Here is a 17739-nt window from a genome sequence, read left to right on the forward strand (position 1 = left end):
AATAGATTTACTGGTGATTGAGGGCTTACTTGCCAAGTGTTATGATAAGTCATTTGAATAATTTTTGTATTACTCTCACAATCACTCTGCCGCTTACTTACAACTGTCACAATTGCAAAGGACTAAGAATGTGAGATTATATAATGTGCTAAAACTTCCATAGCTAATGTGTGGCAGAATTTGGACTCAAGCCCAATATGTGTTTCCTTAAAATCTGTTACCATTCCTGAGATTAATTTTCTGTGACATTCTTCAAATATACAGTGCCACTTGATGTTCCCAATATCTGAGTTGATTTTGCTCATTAAAATGAAAGCTGTCATGTAAATAGCTTCCTATGATAGGCAAATCATATATTCAGGCATAACTTTCATTGTTACCCTTCATACTATGATCAGTTCAACCAAGTAACAGTTTCACCTGCTCCTCTTCCTTCAGCCACCCTCATCTTCACTTTGACATCTTCCAATGACAGGCATCTCCGCCATAAAGCTCTCTCTCATCCCGCCCCCACCCCCACCCCACCGCACCCCACGCTGGAGCTATTGCTGTCTCATTTGAATTGCTCTCCTATCACGCTTAGCACTTGTAGCCCTTGTTTTATTACACACACTCCCACACACACACAGAGTCACCTCCACAGGCAAAATTATCCTTGAGTGCTGAATCTGTGTACTGTATCACATGTTTACTTTTTCAACATTATGTAGATTATCTGATCCACACACAAAAATTACTGAATAATTTTCTTAGGCTTTACATGCTATATTTAACTTAACCTTATAATAATCCTGTAAGGTAAGTCTTAATAATTTTACGGAAAAGGCAACTGAGATTCAGGCAAGGTGGATGATTTACCCAGAAAGACAGCTAAGTGGGGGAAGGAGGCTCGGATCCAGATCTTTCTTATCATCCAAAAGTTCTGACTCGTTCCTCTGTGTTAGGAGTCTCCTTCTATGCTTTCTAAATCCCCAGACAAGGGGGCTTCAAAATGTTGGTGGGAAAAAAATTAAAAACCATGGAATTTTTCCACAAACTTTTTGAAGTCACTTCTCATATATAAAATAGCTGAGTAGATAAATTAATGATAAAAAGCTGCAGTTGTAAATTAGTGTCAGTTGTGTTAGCATTGTCTATGAAAGGATAGCTAGAACATAATTTTCCTGAAGTAAACTAAACCTTTCACTGGAATCTTCTATATGATTGAATATATTTGTATAACTGAAGACAATGGACACTGAAAATTTTAAATAAAAATATAGTTACACCAATAAGCCATCCCATTAGTCATAATAAAATTGTTCATATCACTGCTTTTGTAATGTCTTGTTAATACCTATGGATCAAATAGAAAAAAATGAGCTTCAAATATGGAAAAAGGTCTTCTTTCTATTTCTAGATGCTTGAGGTTGTGTATGCATGGGAATAAACTGAACAGGGTGACATGACATACCACATTTGAATATATAGCACAAAGCCTGCTCATACTAAATTCTCAAGATATATAAGCTACTGTTATCAGACTTAAAATACATCAGAGTACAAAACCATGTGACATCATCGATGTACTGTATGGAAATTTGGAAGAAAGATAAACTTACAATCAGGTATACTGTAGAAGATGTTATATAAAAGGTAAGCATGTAAGATCCAGCTAAAAATTAGGGCAAGTTATAAGCACATTCATAGGAATTTCTTAAGGAATGAGCTTGGAAGAAAGGACCAAAACATGTAAAGTTAAGTTGGCTCCTTAATAGGGAATTTATCATTTCAGATTATGTGTTAGCAAAGGGTTGCAGCCCTTCTGAAATTCTAGTTAAGGTTTGTATTCCTGTTTAGTCCTTTCCCAAGAGAATGAGGCAGGGCTCCCACAATCGTGTGTTGCTATGGCTGTCTGTTTCCTGGCTGCCAAGCAACTATCAAAACCTTCTTGGCATCACAGAGAAGGGTAAGCGGCAGTAGCTCTCATGAATAAGAAAAATGTACCAAGGGACTTCAGAAAGTTTGGGGGGGGGGGAATGGAATTGAGAGACAATAGATTTCCCATGAACTTTTAGAAATTCCCTGGTATAATTTCACATAAATGGGAAATAAATATTTTCAGTTGATTTGGATAAAACCACCTCATCCTTCTTATTGACAAGTAAAGAGTCATGAATGATACTGGAAGTTGTCTCACTGATATTTCAAATACAAGCAGGGTCACTCAAGATGGGTAGTTCTCTGTGGCATTTGCAGCCTAAGGGAAGCTAGAAAGAAAACCTGGCCAATGCAAAGCCTGTGCATCACGAAATATTATTCGAGACTTTGATTTACTTACTCTGGATCCACCATCAGGCAGAGAAGACTCGGAAAATTGTCAATGAGATGGATTGACCCAATGGTTGCTCCAACGAACTCCAGGACATCAATGGTCATGAAGCAAATGCAAGACCGTGCAACCGTTTCTTCCCTTTACCCATGGGGTCTCCATGAGCTGGAGCTGACTAGACAGCAATCAACCACAGCACAAATATTTGAATTTTTTTTCCTAGTAGGAACTACATTCAAGTTGGATTTCTAATCAGTTGAAAGCATAAGGGTGATTTTCCCCAATATAGTTTGTATGAATCATGTAAATTGGCATGCATAAGTATATAGTTGAATAAACATTCTCCATTCTGTTTGAAGAGGTATGATTTGGCTAGACATATTTAGATATGTTTGTGTAGGTGTGAATTTTAAAACTGAAAGCTATCAGATTTGGACACTTTTTACTCCAGGTGCTATAGATAAAAATAATCTTGGAGCCTCTGAGGAAAGAAATTGATTTAGAGGAAGATGTTTTAGCCGGCAGCATTGTTTCTACCACACAATAAACAGAATGAAACCCTGAGGAGATGTTAAGCTTTGAACTTTCTCTTTTCCTGCCTTTGTGATGTCCAATATTTGTTCTTCGCATCATTCAGACATTATTTTGGCTGTTGCCAAACTTTTCTCCCAGAGGAATGGCCTTGCTTTCATTCTGTTCACAGTCTTTGAATAGTACTGGCTGAGAACCTGGAGACGTAGGTAGTGAAACGGAGAGACTGAACTTGAGATTATCAGTGGAATTCCCAGTTTAGTTCAAACAGCTGTGTCCTGCGCACAGTTCTGTTGAAAGTAAAAACCAACAAGGAGCACAGTCCCATCAGAGCTGATTAAACTTGTATGTTGACCATGATAAATGGAGAAAAGATAAAAGTTGTCAAGGATTTTGTCTTGCTTGGGTCCACAATCAGTGCTCATGGAAGCAGCAGTCACATGATTAAATGACACACTGCATTGAGTAAAATTTGCTGCCCAAGACCTCTTGAAAGAATGAAAAAGCAAAGAGGTTACTTGTGGGGGACTAGCCTCCACAACCAAATGGGTCCTAAAGGGTGGTTGTGTAACTGAAGGGTAAATGAAAGAAACATCGGACAAGGAATGCAAGGGCTCCTCTTCCATGGAGAGCATAACCAGAGAGGGGGTAATGTATTCTCTGAACAGGCTTACATAATCTTGGGCTAGCAAGCCACGTCATACACATACATAACAGAAGGGGTTGTATTAGAGGCATACACATAACAGGAAGATACATACATAACAAGATGGAAGGGTTCTAGAGTTAAGATGGCAGCTTAACCTCGGTTGCCTCTGAACTGGCTTGACCTTAAGTCTCCCTGAGCTCTTCTCTAGGGGAACAATCTATGATTCTTTTTTTTTTTTAATCATTTTATTAGGGCCTCATACAACTCTTATCACAATCCATACATACATCAATTGTGTAAAGCGCATTTGTACATTCATTGCCCTCATTATTCTCAAAACATTCCCTCTCCACTTAAGCACCCGGCATTAGGTCCTCATTTTTCCCCCTCCCTCCCCGCTCCTCCCTCCCTCATGAGCCCTTGATAATTTATAAATTGTTATTTTGTCATATCTTGCCCTGTCCGACGTCTCCCTCCACCCACTTTTTGGTTGTCCGTCCCCCAGGGAGGAGGTCACATATAGTTCCTTGTAATCGGTTCCCTCTTTTCCTACCCACTCTCCCTCTACCCTCCCAGCATCGCCACTCACACCACTGGTCCTGTAGGGCTCATCCGCCCTGGATTCCCTGTATTTCCAGTTCCTATCTGTACCAGTGTACATCCTCTGGTCTAGCCAGACTTGCAAGGTAGAATTCGTGTCATGATAGTGGGAGCAGGGAGGAAACATTTAGGAACTAGAGGAAAGTGGTATTTTTCATCGTTGCTACATCGCACCCTGACTGGCTCGTCTCCTCCCCGAGACCCCTCTGCAAGGGGATCTCCAGTGGCCTACTAATGGGCTTTGGGGCTCCGCTCCGCACTCTCCCCATCATTCACTATGATAAGACTTTTTGTTCTGATGATGCCTTATACCTGATCCCTTCCACACCTCATGATTGCATAGGCTGGTGTGTTTCTTTCAGGTGGGCTTAGTTGCTTCTGAGCTTGATGGCCGCTTGATTACCTTCAAGCCTTTAAGACCTTATCAGAAGGGAGTGGAGCATACTTGGGGGAAGAGGGTCTGATCACTCTTGATGGCAGACAACCTTCAGGCAGATAACTGTCAAGAGTAGAGTAATCATGTGCTTGCAAGCAGCACTTTATAATTGGCATTATTACAGGGGACATCGTGGGGAACATTTACTTAGGAGAACGTGACTGGGATACATCTCTAACTCAGGCGCGTGAAGGCTTTCCTCCAAGAATCTGCACGAATCCACCAGAATCTGCCTCCCAGACTCCTTAAATATGAGTGGAGAGAATTTGTCCCACATACACTCTCTTCCCGGTTCTCCGTTTCCCACAGTTACTAGACATGAACTAAATAGACTAAACATAAATCAATGCATTTGAATTCTGGTGCTGGCAAAGAATATTGAAAGTGCCATGGCTGTCCAAAGAACAAACAAATATGGCTTGGAAAGTTGTAGCCAGAATGCTCCTTTAAAGCAAGGATGATAAAACTCTGACTCATGCATTTCAGACACATTATCAGGCGAAATCGATCCCTGGAGAAGGACATCATGCTTGGTAAAGTAGAGAGACAGCAAAAAGGAGGAAGACCCCTGGACAAGATGGACTGACAAAGTGATTTCAACAATGAGCTAAAATACAGCAACTGTGAGGGTAGTGCAGGACAGGCTGTGCTGTCCATGGTCGCTATGAATTGGAACCAACTCCATGGCACCTAACAACGGCAATATTAATCCCCAAAGGAGGAGCCCTTGCAACCCCATGTCTAAGCACCGAACTGCCAACTGGAAAGGCAGCATTTAGAACCACCAGCTGTTCTCTGGGAAAAGCTGTAGTAGTTTCCTTCTATAAAGATTACAATCTTGGATATCCCATAGTGCAGTTCCTCTCTCTCCGATAGAGTAATTATGAATTGGAATAGAGTAGATGGCAAGGGTTTGCTTTTTTGTTTTATTGATCTGAGAGATGCCAACCTACAGGCATATACCCATTGTGTAGCTCCCTCAGATATGTGAACTAGGTCTATCAGATTCTCTTTTAGCAAATTTTAATAGAAAACCAAAAAGAATTAGGCAATTATCTGTAAAAGCTACAGTTAATTGGTTACAACATGAAGAATGCCAGAGGGTCTGTCATGGAATTTAGGAAACCTGAAGTCCTTTAGCAGCAGAAACCAAGAGGTAAGGAAGAGTTCATTTATAAATTAATCAGTTAAGAAAAAAGTATGCCCATTTTCAGATACAGATATGATTAGGTTCCAAAGACTAGGTCTTCATGTAAAATTTGGCATTATGTGAAAATGGAGGATAACCATGTCACCTGACCCCTTCACCTGAACGGTGGACATCACAACACTGTCTCCTCCCTCCACCTACCACCATCACCTTCCTCTACCCAGCATCACCACAGGAGAGCTTGGCCCCTAATATCGCCCATGGAGGGCTGCTAGTCTTCCAGGGCCAGAGTAGCCCAGGCGCTAGCACTTACCTCTTGCTTGGGTCCCTTCCCTTCCCTGCTTTCACTGTCTTTTCAGAATGGGTAGTCAATACTGACTCATTGGAAGTCTAGGGTAAAAAGTAGAACTGCACCTTTGGGATTCAGAGATGCTCACTCTTTATAGGAGTAGGAAACTTCATCTTTACTGAGATATAATCATTTTATTGCAGTGATCTGGAATAGAAACCTCAGTATCTCCTAGGTATGCGTGCACTTAAAATATATGCTCAGTGAGCAGAGGGACAGGGTTCACCATGGTACTACTACCTCTCTCTGAACCTGGCCTGAATGAACACTCACGATGACCAAACTCCTTTAAGCCCTGGAGTAGAGCATTTCCTTTGGAACCCGAGATCCATGTGCACTGAACCTTCTTGATCCAGGAGACAATTTGGCCACCAGAAGAGCGGAGTGATAGAAGGGCAGCAGCACGACACAAAGCAGTGGCTCTCCCAGCCCACAGAACAAGTAGAACTGAGTGCTTTGGGCAAGAGATTGGTTGTGGGCTGAGGTGTCTCTGGGCACTTAATGAGGGGAGCAGGGTTTACAGATGCACAGCGTTAGAGCTGAGTCCTTCCGGTTAAAGAGTGGCATGCCCTCTGGGTATGTATTGGAATTCCTAAGAGAGCTTACATGCATTGCTCAAGCTAGGGCAGAGGCCAGGCCAAGGGGCTGAGGGCCAGAGAGAGACGTGCCTGCAGGCACAGACACAGTCTGCCTCTCTGGCCAGAACTGCCTCCTGAGCATTTCTCACTAGAATTGTAACTGGTGAGCCTCTCTAACAGACCCATAGTGCATAACTGTGATCATATTCTGTGAATTCTGTGTGGCCCTAGCCATGGATTATTGATCCCTACTGAGAAGTAGAAATTGCATCCGAATTGATCGGGAAGATTGGTGGATGGGGAGCTGGCTGACCTAAGCCTCATAGAAATCAGCTTTGGGAGTTGCTGGTATGAAGTTAGAATTGGATGTCAGATATGACCCCACACACCGTTTTGTCCTTCTCCCAAATAGGAAGAGCAATGGGCGTCTTTGACTCCAGCGTCTCCACAGTGCCATATATACAATGCATGCTTTATTTACCCAAAATTATGCCATAAGGCATTTTCCATATATTAGCATTTTTCATGAATATTAGCTTTAATGACTAAACAATAAATCATCACCGCGTGGTTAACTTCTCTGTTCTATACCTTTACCCTGGTCACATTGATGTTGTAATCATTGCCTTTTGGTTCCTTCCTTTCTGTTTTGCTTCTATAACCATGCGCAACTGACTCTGTGCAAACTCACTGCCATTGAGTCGATGTCGCTCAGCGACCTGCTGCCCTGAGGACAGTGACAGCTCCGTGTGTTGCTTTTCCGTCAGGGCCCGGAGATTGCCCCCTGTCGGGCAAACTGCCGAAAGATGTCGCCAAGTTACGTTCTTGAAATGTTCTCAAGAGTTCGTCTTGTTTTAAGGCAGTAGCCCTGAGGCGAGTTTCTTTCTCACCATCTTCTACCTGGTGATTTAGAAATGTTGATGTTCTCTGTGGTTTGTAAACAAGCAAAGGAGGCAAATCTTTTCATTTTCATACTTTATTGCTAATGAAGGTAAACATTTCTAGGTGTCTAAGGGTCATTTGTATGTGATTCGGTATTAGTAGCCTTTTTCTATTTCTGATTAAAATGATACTATTTTTATTAAGTTATACAAGCACCTTAAGATATTAATACACATATTTGAGCAGATTTTTCCCAGATTATTATTTTTTTATGGATTTTCTATTTTCTCTGTTTTAATTTTTTGTCTTACTGTGATTTCATTTATTTACTTTATATTTAATTTTTCTGTCCAGATGTTAGATAACTACTAACCTGCTTCCCTCAAAACCCTCAAGACTTAGGTGTTATCTTAGGAGCTAAGTAAACAAGAAAGAAAAACCAAAAAAGCCTTTTAAAGCATATCCACAAAATAAAAACAGTTAAACAGCAGGATATGATATATTGGATCTGCCCCAAATCATGCAAATTCTTGTTGCAAAGGCATTAGGGTGGCCATGATGCTGGCTTGTGCGTCTTAGGTAATGAGCATGTTTGTTTTAACATCTTTCAGGATGCCACAAAAGTACTACTGTAGCCGGACACACCGAATACCCAGGTATGGCACTCCCTATCCTCTTTGGAAAATAAATATACCTGTCACTGTCACCTCTGTCCAAGTCATTCATTTTCAGCACCTTCTTTCAAGAGAATGCTCCGTGACCCACGTGTGGCCTCCTGCAGGGCGTGTGTCCGATTTTGTTGAAACCCTGAGTAGCATCTTGAAGGAAGTAGCGCATCCGAATAATCTCAAAACTACTGTTACTGGTCCTGTGCTGATTCCCCCTTTGCTCTCAATAAGCACACATGATAAAATGTGCGTGAGAGTGAGGTTTGTATAAGGAGCCGTGGTGAGTCCACACGCATTTCTATGGATGAAAGTAAATATTTGCAGATTGTGGTACATAGACCGTTAATAATAACAACAAATGATTTCTGACCTGACAACTACACAGGATGCCCCAGCTGGAGCAGGAAAGCTGTAGATCAAAGTGCAGCACCGACTGAGGGGTGGGCTTTGATTGGAGACAGTGAGGGGCAGTTACAACTGAGGAGGCCAGAGAAATCCAGTAACAGCCCCCAGGGCTCTGAAAGAGGATGCGTGTTTTTGTTGTCTTTACTTCGTTGTTATTGTGCAGCAGATGCTGCACAATGAACACCACTGGCCGCTCCTTCCTTTGTCCTGCTCCTTGGTGGAGAAGCCACCTCATGTAAACGTGCTAATGCGTGAACTGTCCGCTGCTGAGTGCCTGGCTGGAGTGGTTTTTTCTGTGTATTTTGCACAGAAAGGCGAGCACCATTCACAGAGGCTTTGCATCACTCAGCTTAAGTGACTGAGTAATAACCCGGCTAACAATGACTGGCATTTGGTGAGCCCACAGTGAGTGCCAGGCCTTGTGCTAAGTGCTTTACTCTGGGCTTCCTCCCTCCTCCTTGGGCTAATGGTCATCCTCCACTCTACAGTTGAGGAAGCTGAGGCTCAGGGAGGTCACACACTAGCAGATGGCACACGCTAGCCTACAAAAGTGTGACAACCCAAGCCCTGCTCTGTTCCTTTACATACAGCATCCGCTTTGGTAACCATTGTGTGATTTTACAGCTTACAACTTGACTGATAAAGAGACTTTATTATTGTGACCATTCTATGAAAGCAGCAGGTAAATTTTGGGAAAATTGTGTGTGATGAATGGGACTTCTGCCTCATGGACTCCAGTGGTCATTTAGAGGTTTTATCCTAAAAGCATTGGGAATTAAAGTGAATGAAGGGAATTGCAAATTATCTAGACTGGCAAACTGTGGCTCTGGAGCCTTATGCAGCTCTTTCAGTACCTATGTGTAGCTCTGAAGTAAAATGGAAAAAAATATAAAGGCTATTTATCAGATAATGGTGATTTCATTTCTTGTAAAAAATATATCTTTGGTTCTCGAATAATTTTTAAATTGTTGCGAGGGACAGGATTGGCCCTTCCATTTCAAAAGTTTGCCAACCCTGGTCTAGGCAAAGAACGGACCCTGTAAACCAGATACGATAGTCTAGCATGTCATCCAGCCCAGGATAGCCTGAATGAGGGCGTGTAAGCAGAGCCTTGCCTGAGACCAAGGGGACACTCATGAGGGTGGGAGTCTGTCTTACTGCTGCTACCTTATGAAGGGTCATAGTCCTTTGACTTTTTATCTTTGTGTATTACACTAGCCAGTCATATTCTCTGTCACAGTCATCATTACCATCTCCATCTTCGTCTTAAACATTGGCCACCTTCGGCAAAATTCTGAGATTAGATTTATGGCAGCAGAGGTAGAGGACAGGGGGAGAGACAAAAAGATCAATAATCGGGATAAAAAAATGCAATGCTTAGAAAATAAAGTTAGTGGGAAAGATTTGTAATGGGAAAATTACCAAAATGTTAAAGGTAGGATCAGTGTGATAATGGTCTCAGGTCCTATAGGAGGACTTGAAACACTTGCTAATGAAGATCAAAGATTGCAGCCTCCAGGATGGAAAACAACTCAACCTACAGAAGACTGAAATCTTCGCAGCCGGGTCAGTTGGTAGCATCGTGGTAAGTGAAGAAAAGACTGAAGTTGTCAAGAGTTTAGTCTGGCTTGGTGCCACAATCAGTACTCACAGAACCAGCCAGCAGTTATGAGGTAACTGCTGCCCAAGGCCTCTTTAGAACGCTGCCAAGCAGAGAGGTTACTCTGAGGAGTTAGACGTGCCTGACCTGTGACACGATGTTTTCAATTGGCTCATATGCATGTGAAAGTTGAGCATAAGGAAGAAGAATTGGTGCCTTGAATTATGATGCTGGAGAATAATATTGAACGTACCACGGACTGCCAAAAGAACAATAGATCTGTCTTGGGAGAAGAACAGCCAGAATACGAATTAGAAGCAAGGATGGTGTGGCCTCGCCTCACATCCTTTGGATATATTGTCAAGAGAGACGAGTCCCAGGCGAAGGACATAATGTTTAAAGCAAAGAAGTGGGACAGCAAAAAAAGAGACGTTCCTAGACAAGATGGACTGACACTATGGCTGCATTGATGGGCTCAGACGTAGGCACAATTGTGCAGATGGCACAAGACCAGGCAGTGCTTCATTCTGCTGTACACAGGGTCCGATGACTCAGAACCAGCTCCACAGCGCCTAACACTGGGGAGAGCACTGAGTTGGACTGGTGGCAAGTACAGCAAATGGGGAGGGACAATTGTAGGTAGGGTTTTGTTTGTTTTTTTCCTTTAGATCAGTGGTTCTTAACCTGTGGGTCACGACCCCTTTGGGGGTTGAACGACCCTTTCACAGGAGTCACGTGATTCATAACAGTAGCAATGAAGATAAGGTTATGTTTGGGGCGTCATCACAACATGAGGAACTGTATTAAAGGGTCTCGGCATTAGGAAGGTTGAGAATCACTGCTTTAGATTGTGTGTGGCTAGCCCACGTGTCAACCTTATGGGTTACCAACTGAAACATGCCAAGGAAGCAGAACAAATAGCAAGTGCTAATACACTTTGGGGGGGAGGGGGGCAGAGATTACCAAGAGTCAGGGTATGATGCTAATTATATGCTGTGAGATCCTGCAATTATAAACCCATAGATATGCAAATAAATGCTGATGGCTCAGCAGATGGGACTAAAAGCCATCTATGTATGGCCCCTGATAAGTGGACAGCAAAATAAAATGGTTTGTTTATTTAAAAAATCACTTACAGATAACACTAATCTCTCTGATGACCCTTCCCCCATTTTACCCCACATCTAGGGCATCCATCAACTGAATTCTGACAGAGTGAAGGTAGCTAGCAGCTACCTTGGATTAGATTGCCATATTCCTTACCTCCTGCCCTAGGCAACTCGGGAGGCCTGGAATAGGATAAGCAGGCTCTTTCAATTGGGCTGGTGATTCCTACTGCCAAGTCATTTCCCCATGGCCCTACATTACTGACTAAACGGGATGTGGTGGTAGCACCTGTTTCTGCCTACCCAGGTCGAAGTGACAGCTCATATCAGCATTGCTTATCTCCTGACATGAGGTCACAGGGGAGCAACTGCAAGGGAGTACTAAGATTATGGGCATTATGCCTTCTGGTCCCTAGGGCTGGACTCTTCCGGGAGCATCATGCCCCTGGGTAACCCTCTGAGGATTCCTGGGCAGGCATTTCGATGGCAAGTCTAGCACAGACGGGAAGCCAAGTCCTCTGCGCGCCAATGAACCACGCACAACATATTCTTCAAGTTCATCAATTCTTAACTGGCAATGTTAGGTTTTCCGTCTCTTTGTCTGATGTGATCATTTGTGATGATTTAAGAAAGTGAAAGCTTATTAGGAGACTCTGAATAATAGATGGCTTCCTTGACCCAACCAGAGGTCTTTTTTCCTTTTTAAAAGTGTCTCTTATTAGAGAACTTGTTTTTCATGTCTATTTTGTAAATGTGTCAAGCACCTACTATGTGCTCTTCTCTGTCCAGATGGAGCTGCTCTAGCTGCTATCTCTCTATTCTGATACAGTAGAACAGAACACTGCCAGGTCCTGGGACATCCTCACAGTTTTTGTCGTATTTGAGTCCATTACTACAGCCATTGGGTCAATCCATCTCATTGAGGAGATTTCTCTTTGTCACTGGCACTCTACTTAATACAGTGCCCTTCTCCAGGAACTGACAAGCCCTAGTGGCAGAGAGGGTCACGTGATGGACTGGTAACCACAAGGTTAGCAGTTCAAAAGCACCAGTTACTCAGCAGGAGAAAGGTGAGGCTTTCTACTCCTTTAAAGATTCACAGTCTCAGAAACCCTGGGAGGTAGTTCTGCCCTGTCCTGTAAGATTGCTATGAATCAGAATCAACTCTCTGGCAGTGAGTTGGGACTCTCCTGAAAGGATCCCTGGTGGTTAAGCTGCTGCTACCCAAAAGCTCTGATTTGAACCTGCAAGCCACTCTAAGGGAGAAAGTTAGGGCCGTCTGCTCCCATTTAGTCTAGAAAACCTCAAAATGTCATTCCATTCTGCCCTATAGAGTCACTGCGAATTGAAATCGGCTCGATGGCAATGAGTTTTTATTTGGCTTGAGTTGGTCTTGTCCAAAGTGCATGAGTTAAAGCCTCACCGTCCTTGTTTCTAATAAGCCTTTGGGGTGTACTTCTTCCAAGACAGGTCTGTTTGTTCTTTTGACAGTCATGGTTCTTTCAAGCTTCTTCACCAGCACCACAATTCAAGTGCACTGATTCTTCTTTGGTCTTCCCTATTCAATGGCCAAGTTTCACATCCATGAAGGCCATAGAAATACCATGGGTTTGGTCGGCCACACTTTAATCTTCAAAGTCACATTCTTGCTCTGATGCAGCAGATTTGTCAATGCAATTTGTTTAATTTCTTGAATGCTACTTCCATGAGCATTGGCTGTGGATCCAAACAAAGCAAAATGCTTGACAACTTCCATCTTATATTTATCTTGATGGTTTTAGGGTTTCTTGTGTTGGTCCAGTGGTGAGGATTTTGGTTTTGCTCACACTGAGTTCGATCCAGGCTGAAGGCTTCAACCCTGGATTTTTGTCAGCAAATGCTTCAAGTCCTCTTTGCTCTCAGAAAGCAGGGTTGTGTCATTGCTTATCTCGGATTGTTCATGTGGTACTATTTACTGAACTGCGACCTGTATACAGCCCCAGGATTCGAATACTGCTCAGAACTCACTCCGTGTCATGAAGTAAATTCCAAGTCACAGTGACCCTACAGGACAGAACAGAAATACCCCTTTGGCTTTCCAAAACTGCGACTCTTTACAGGAAGAGAAAGTCTCATCTTTCTCATGCGGGCCCAACTGGTGGTTTCAAACTGCTGACCTTGTGCTTACCAGCCCAATGTGTAACCACGACATCACCAGCAGAGAGATCTTCCAATGAGATCCCTATGTTCACACTACTTGACAAAAAAATTTTCAGTATATTTTTGCCCTTACCGTTTGTTTACAAGAGAACGTTGTCAGTATTTCATGAAGACTGTTGGGTTTTTCAGGTGTTTCTTGTTTGTTTACTTGTTAATGCTTTGGGGGTTTGTTTTGGTTTTCATCTCCTCTTCTCCGTGCAGTTGAGAAAAAGAGACTTTGGATTTGGTATGCCTACTCATTAGCCAGGGGCTGTACAAAACAATAAATAAATAGGCAATGCATGGAGATTAAGTGATAGATTTAAAACCCTACAATATTAGTAGCTATGTCTACATTGGTAAGACTTCTATTGTTGTTCTTGTTGGACTTTGAATAGTGAATGATTAAGCTTAGTCAATTAATCAAAGCACTATGATAAAAAGTCTCCTTCTAAAGGTCATAGGTACTAAATAAAGTTTTTTCCCCAAATATCACATATCATTACCAAGTTTTCTCCAAACATCAGATCTACTAAATAAGTGATTCATAAAATAATGTTATTTTCATGAAATGGTTCTGAAATAATGTAGTTTAGTCACAAGAGTTCAACAGTGGACATACTAGAGTGGCTCCTTTTTCTTGTGCGGGATTTATTGTAGTGTTCAGAGAGTAAAATTATTTCCCATAATTCAGTTTCATATTATATAAATGGAATTTTTTAGATATGTATTAGTCAGCTTTGATTCTGAAAACTTGTCTCAAAATATGATGCCAATAAGGTAAAAGGACAGAGAGAAAATTGATAACATCATTTTCTTGGTCTGCAGTATGAACATCAGACTGAGAACATTTAATCAATCCTCCTAGGCAGAAAGTACAATGCTACTGAAAGGGTATCACTGTGAAGTGTTTTATGATCTCAAAGAAGCCATCAACTTCTTTCTTCTAAGGTTTTGTGCTGAGAAGTTTAGATCAACTTACATTATGTACATAGAATTCTTGCAAAGATCCCTGCAACCATGCTTCCATTGGAGGTTTCCAAGTACACCATGAGCATTTGATGGGCGTATGATACAATTACATGTATTAGCACCTTATAGGCCCTGTCTATAATTATTTCCTTGTATTAGAGTGTAATTTTACATTATTGGGAGAAAAAAAAACCCTATTAATTCTATTTATGTATGTTTTTTTAAGACACTAGTTGAAACAGGATAGAAGTTTGTTTTCATTCCTCGTTTGAAAAAAAATCTAGAAGCAGGTAGTCCAGAAGCAAAAATATGCCTCCGCATATTATGAAGCCCACTCTTCATGTTCCACTAGCCACAGTGTTTGCGTCCCTCCTCGAGGTCTCTTCCATGGTCCAAGATGATTGAGGAAGCTCAGCCATCGTGTCTGGCTTCCAGGTTAGCGGAAGGAAGCAAACCTGTAGCAGTCCCAGCTCAATCAGCGTTTCTTTCAGTGCCCGTTCCAGGAGTTCTGTCGAATTCTCCTGCTTAAATTTTAATCAGTTGATGTTGTTCATCGGGTCACATCCAGCTAGAAAGGAGGCTGAGAAATGAAGTCTTTACTACAAGTAAAGTGACCTTTGGAAAATTGGGTTTATATTAATGAGAATGGAGTAAAGGGTTGTTTGGGAAGGATCCCAACTCTTAGTCACAGCCAGGGTCTCCACAAGAGTGCAAAGACCAGAAAACAGTATCAGGTTCTCCTGTGTTAACCTCGTCAGAATTATTCTCCTTGAGCTAATGGGGCCATTTTCTTTTTAACTTAATTAATGTTTACACAGCCTACTAAGACTGGTGGCATAGTGGTTCTGGATTAGATGCTAGCCACAGGTCAGCAGTTGGAAACCACCAGGCCCTTGGTGGGAAAGGACAAGGCTTTCTACTCCTGGAAAGAGTTATAGACTCAGAAAGCCAAAGGGCAGTTCTACCCTGTCCTAGAGGGTCACTGTGACTCAGAATGAACTGAATGGCAATGAGTTACTAGGCCGAACAGGAGCTGGTGTCACAGTGGTGAAGCGCTCAGGTGTTGAAAGCTACCAGCTGATTTTGGGAGCAAGGCCTGCTAGTCTGCTTCCATCGAGCTTTACACCACTGTAACCTGTGCTTCCGTTTGACTCTGTTCCACAGGGCCACTATGAGTCTGGACCCACTTAAAGGCAATTGGTTTAGGTTTCAGGGGCTTTCTTAATACTCAGCCCTTGCCAAGCTGCTGATCTTTAGTATAGAAACCACTTTTTCAGTACAGACATGACTGTGATCTCCCACGAATAACTTTCTTTCATCAGGGATCTGTCTATAAAATCATGGATAATATTTATTTATAAACTTGAACGTATCAATAATGCAAAAAATCCCCCCCAAAATATGAATTGAAGTATGAGCTTTTTATCTTTTTTCTTATAAAATTAGATAACACTACATTTGCCAATTCAACATCATTCAATTCAGTAATAGCATTTAACACGGTGGTTCTCAACCTTCCTAGTGCCACGACCCTTTAATACCGTTCCTCATGTTGTGGTGACCCCCCCCCAACCATAAAATTATTTTTGTTGCTACTTCATCACGGTAATTTTGTTCCTGTTATAAGTCAGGTGACCCCTGTGAAAGGGTCCTTCAACCCGCAAAGGGGTTGCAACCCACAGGTTGAGAACTGCTGATTTAACATCAATCAAATGATAGAGCCATTATCGATTACCATTGCCAAATTTTCATCACCAGAAAGAGAAACTCGCTGTTTTCTAAATAATGATTTAGCTCTTCTTCCCTCCCTTCTGTCCCTGGTAACTCTTAACCTCTGATCCCTCAACATTTACCTCTGAGACGTTGGGGATCTCAGAGGTGTTGTTGCTGTCAGGTGACAGCCAGTCGTCCTGACTCGGGGCGACCCTTACAGCAAACCCTTCCCATCCGCATAACGAGCCTCACAGTGGAGCCCAGTGTTGCAGCCACTGTGTCAGTCCTTCTCCTTGGGGACCAGCCTCTATTTTGCTGCCCCTCCACCCTAGCAAGCATGATGCCCTTCTGCAGTGACTGGTCTCTCTGAACAACATGTCCAAATATGTAAGACGAGGCCTTGCTCTCCTAACCTCTAAGGAGCACTCTGGCTGCATGTCTCCCAAGACAGATCTGTTTATCCTTTTAGCAGTCCATGGTATTTTCCATCTTCTGCTCCAACATGTCATATAAGTAAGATCACATAATATTTGTGCATTCATGATTGATTCACTTATTTCTTGCAGCGTAATGTTTTCAAGGTTTATCCCCATGGAGATATGTGTGGGGACAACTTGTTTCTCTATGAAAGAATAATCTGTTGTCTGTCTACACCGTCTATTGTTTAGCCACTCATCCATTGATGGGTGTTGGGATGTATTCACCATTGGCTATTGACTAATGCCCAAAGGAACAGTGTGCATGTGTGTCTGCCTGCGCCACTGCTCTCCCATCTCCTGGGGATATTGTGGCTGCATGTGTAACTTTTTTTGGTAGTGTCAAACTAGTTTCTTCAGTGGCTGTATCATTTTTCTTTCTCATCAGCATCAGATAAGATGTGCAATTTCGCCACCTCCTTGGCAACATTCATATTTTCTATTGCTGTGTTTCATTCCTCGTGGCCACCTTAGTATGGAAGAAGTGGCATCTCGCTGTGGTTTTGGCTCTATCCCCTTAGGATCTGGCAGGGTTTCGTTCTGTTGTTCCTGAGATGGCTGTGAGCCAGAACTGGCCCGACAGCACTCGCACCAATGCAGCTTTTGGCTGACAATGAGCGTGTTTTTTATGTGACCATTGACCCTCCTATATTCACAGTGGATGTGTGTTCAGGTTTTTGTCTACTTTTTATTGGATTATTTGTTACTAAATTATAGGAGTTCTTTATAAACTTTAAGTATCAACTTTTATCTAATATATGTCTTCAAAAATTTCTCCCAATCTGTATTACTTTGTTGATAGTCTTTCAATAGATAGTAATTTTTCATTGTAATAAGATCCCACTTATCTATTTTGTCTTTTTTGCCATTTCAATGTCATATTTAAGCACAAAATGAGGGGTAAAGGTGTATTTTGAAAATATTTTTCTCTTACATCACATTTTACAAAGTGAATAAATTATAAAAATGAACTTACCAAAAAAGCACACCAGCCTGTATGACCACGAGGTGTCGAAGGGATCAGGTATCAGGCATCAAAGAAAAAAAATTCATATCATTGTAAATGAGGGTTAGTGCAGATTGGAGATCCAAAACCCATCTGTAGGCAACTGGACACCCCCTTACTGAAGGGTCG

At 42.1% G+C, this 17739-nt stretch overlaps 1 protein-coding gene across 17 annotated transcripts in view; it reads left to right on the plus strand.

Moving 5' to 3' along the window:
* The window catches only part of DLG2 (discs large MAGUK scaffold protein 2), a 1827487-nt gene that overhangs the window by 1316625 nt on the left and 493123 nt on the right, over positions 1-17739 (plus strand). For 9 of the 17 annotated variants that reach the window (XM_045293139.1, XM_045293148.1, XM_045293133.1 and 6 more), the window contains one exon: positions 8098-8142. The exons of the other annotated variants lie outside the window; for them this stretch is intronic. In XM_045293139.1, coding sequence (XP_045149074.1) covers positions 8098-8142 — 45 coding nt within the window. The remainder of the gene's footprint in view (positions 1-8097; positions 8143-17739) is intronic. 17 annotated transcript variants of the gene reach the window in all.

This window comes from Echinops telfairi, unplaced genomic scaffold, assembly GCF_000313985.2.
Source record: "Echinops telfairi isolate 266 unplaced genomic scaffold, ASM31398v2 ScPeMD7_1713;HRSCAF=2227, whole genome shotgun sequence".
NCBI classification, from domain to species: Eukaryota; Metazoa; Chordata; class Mammalia; order Afrosoricida; family Tenrecidae; genus Echinops; species Echinops telfairi.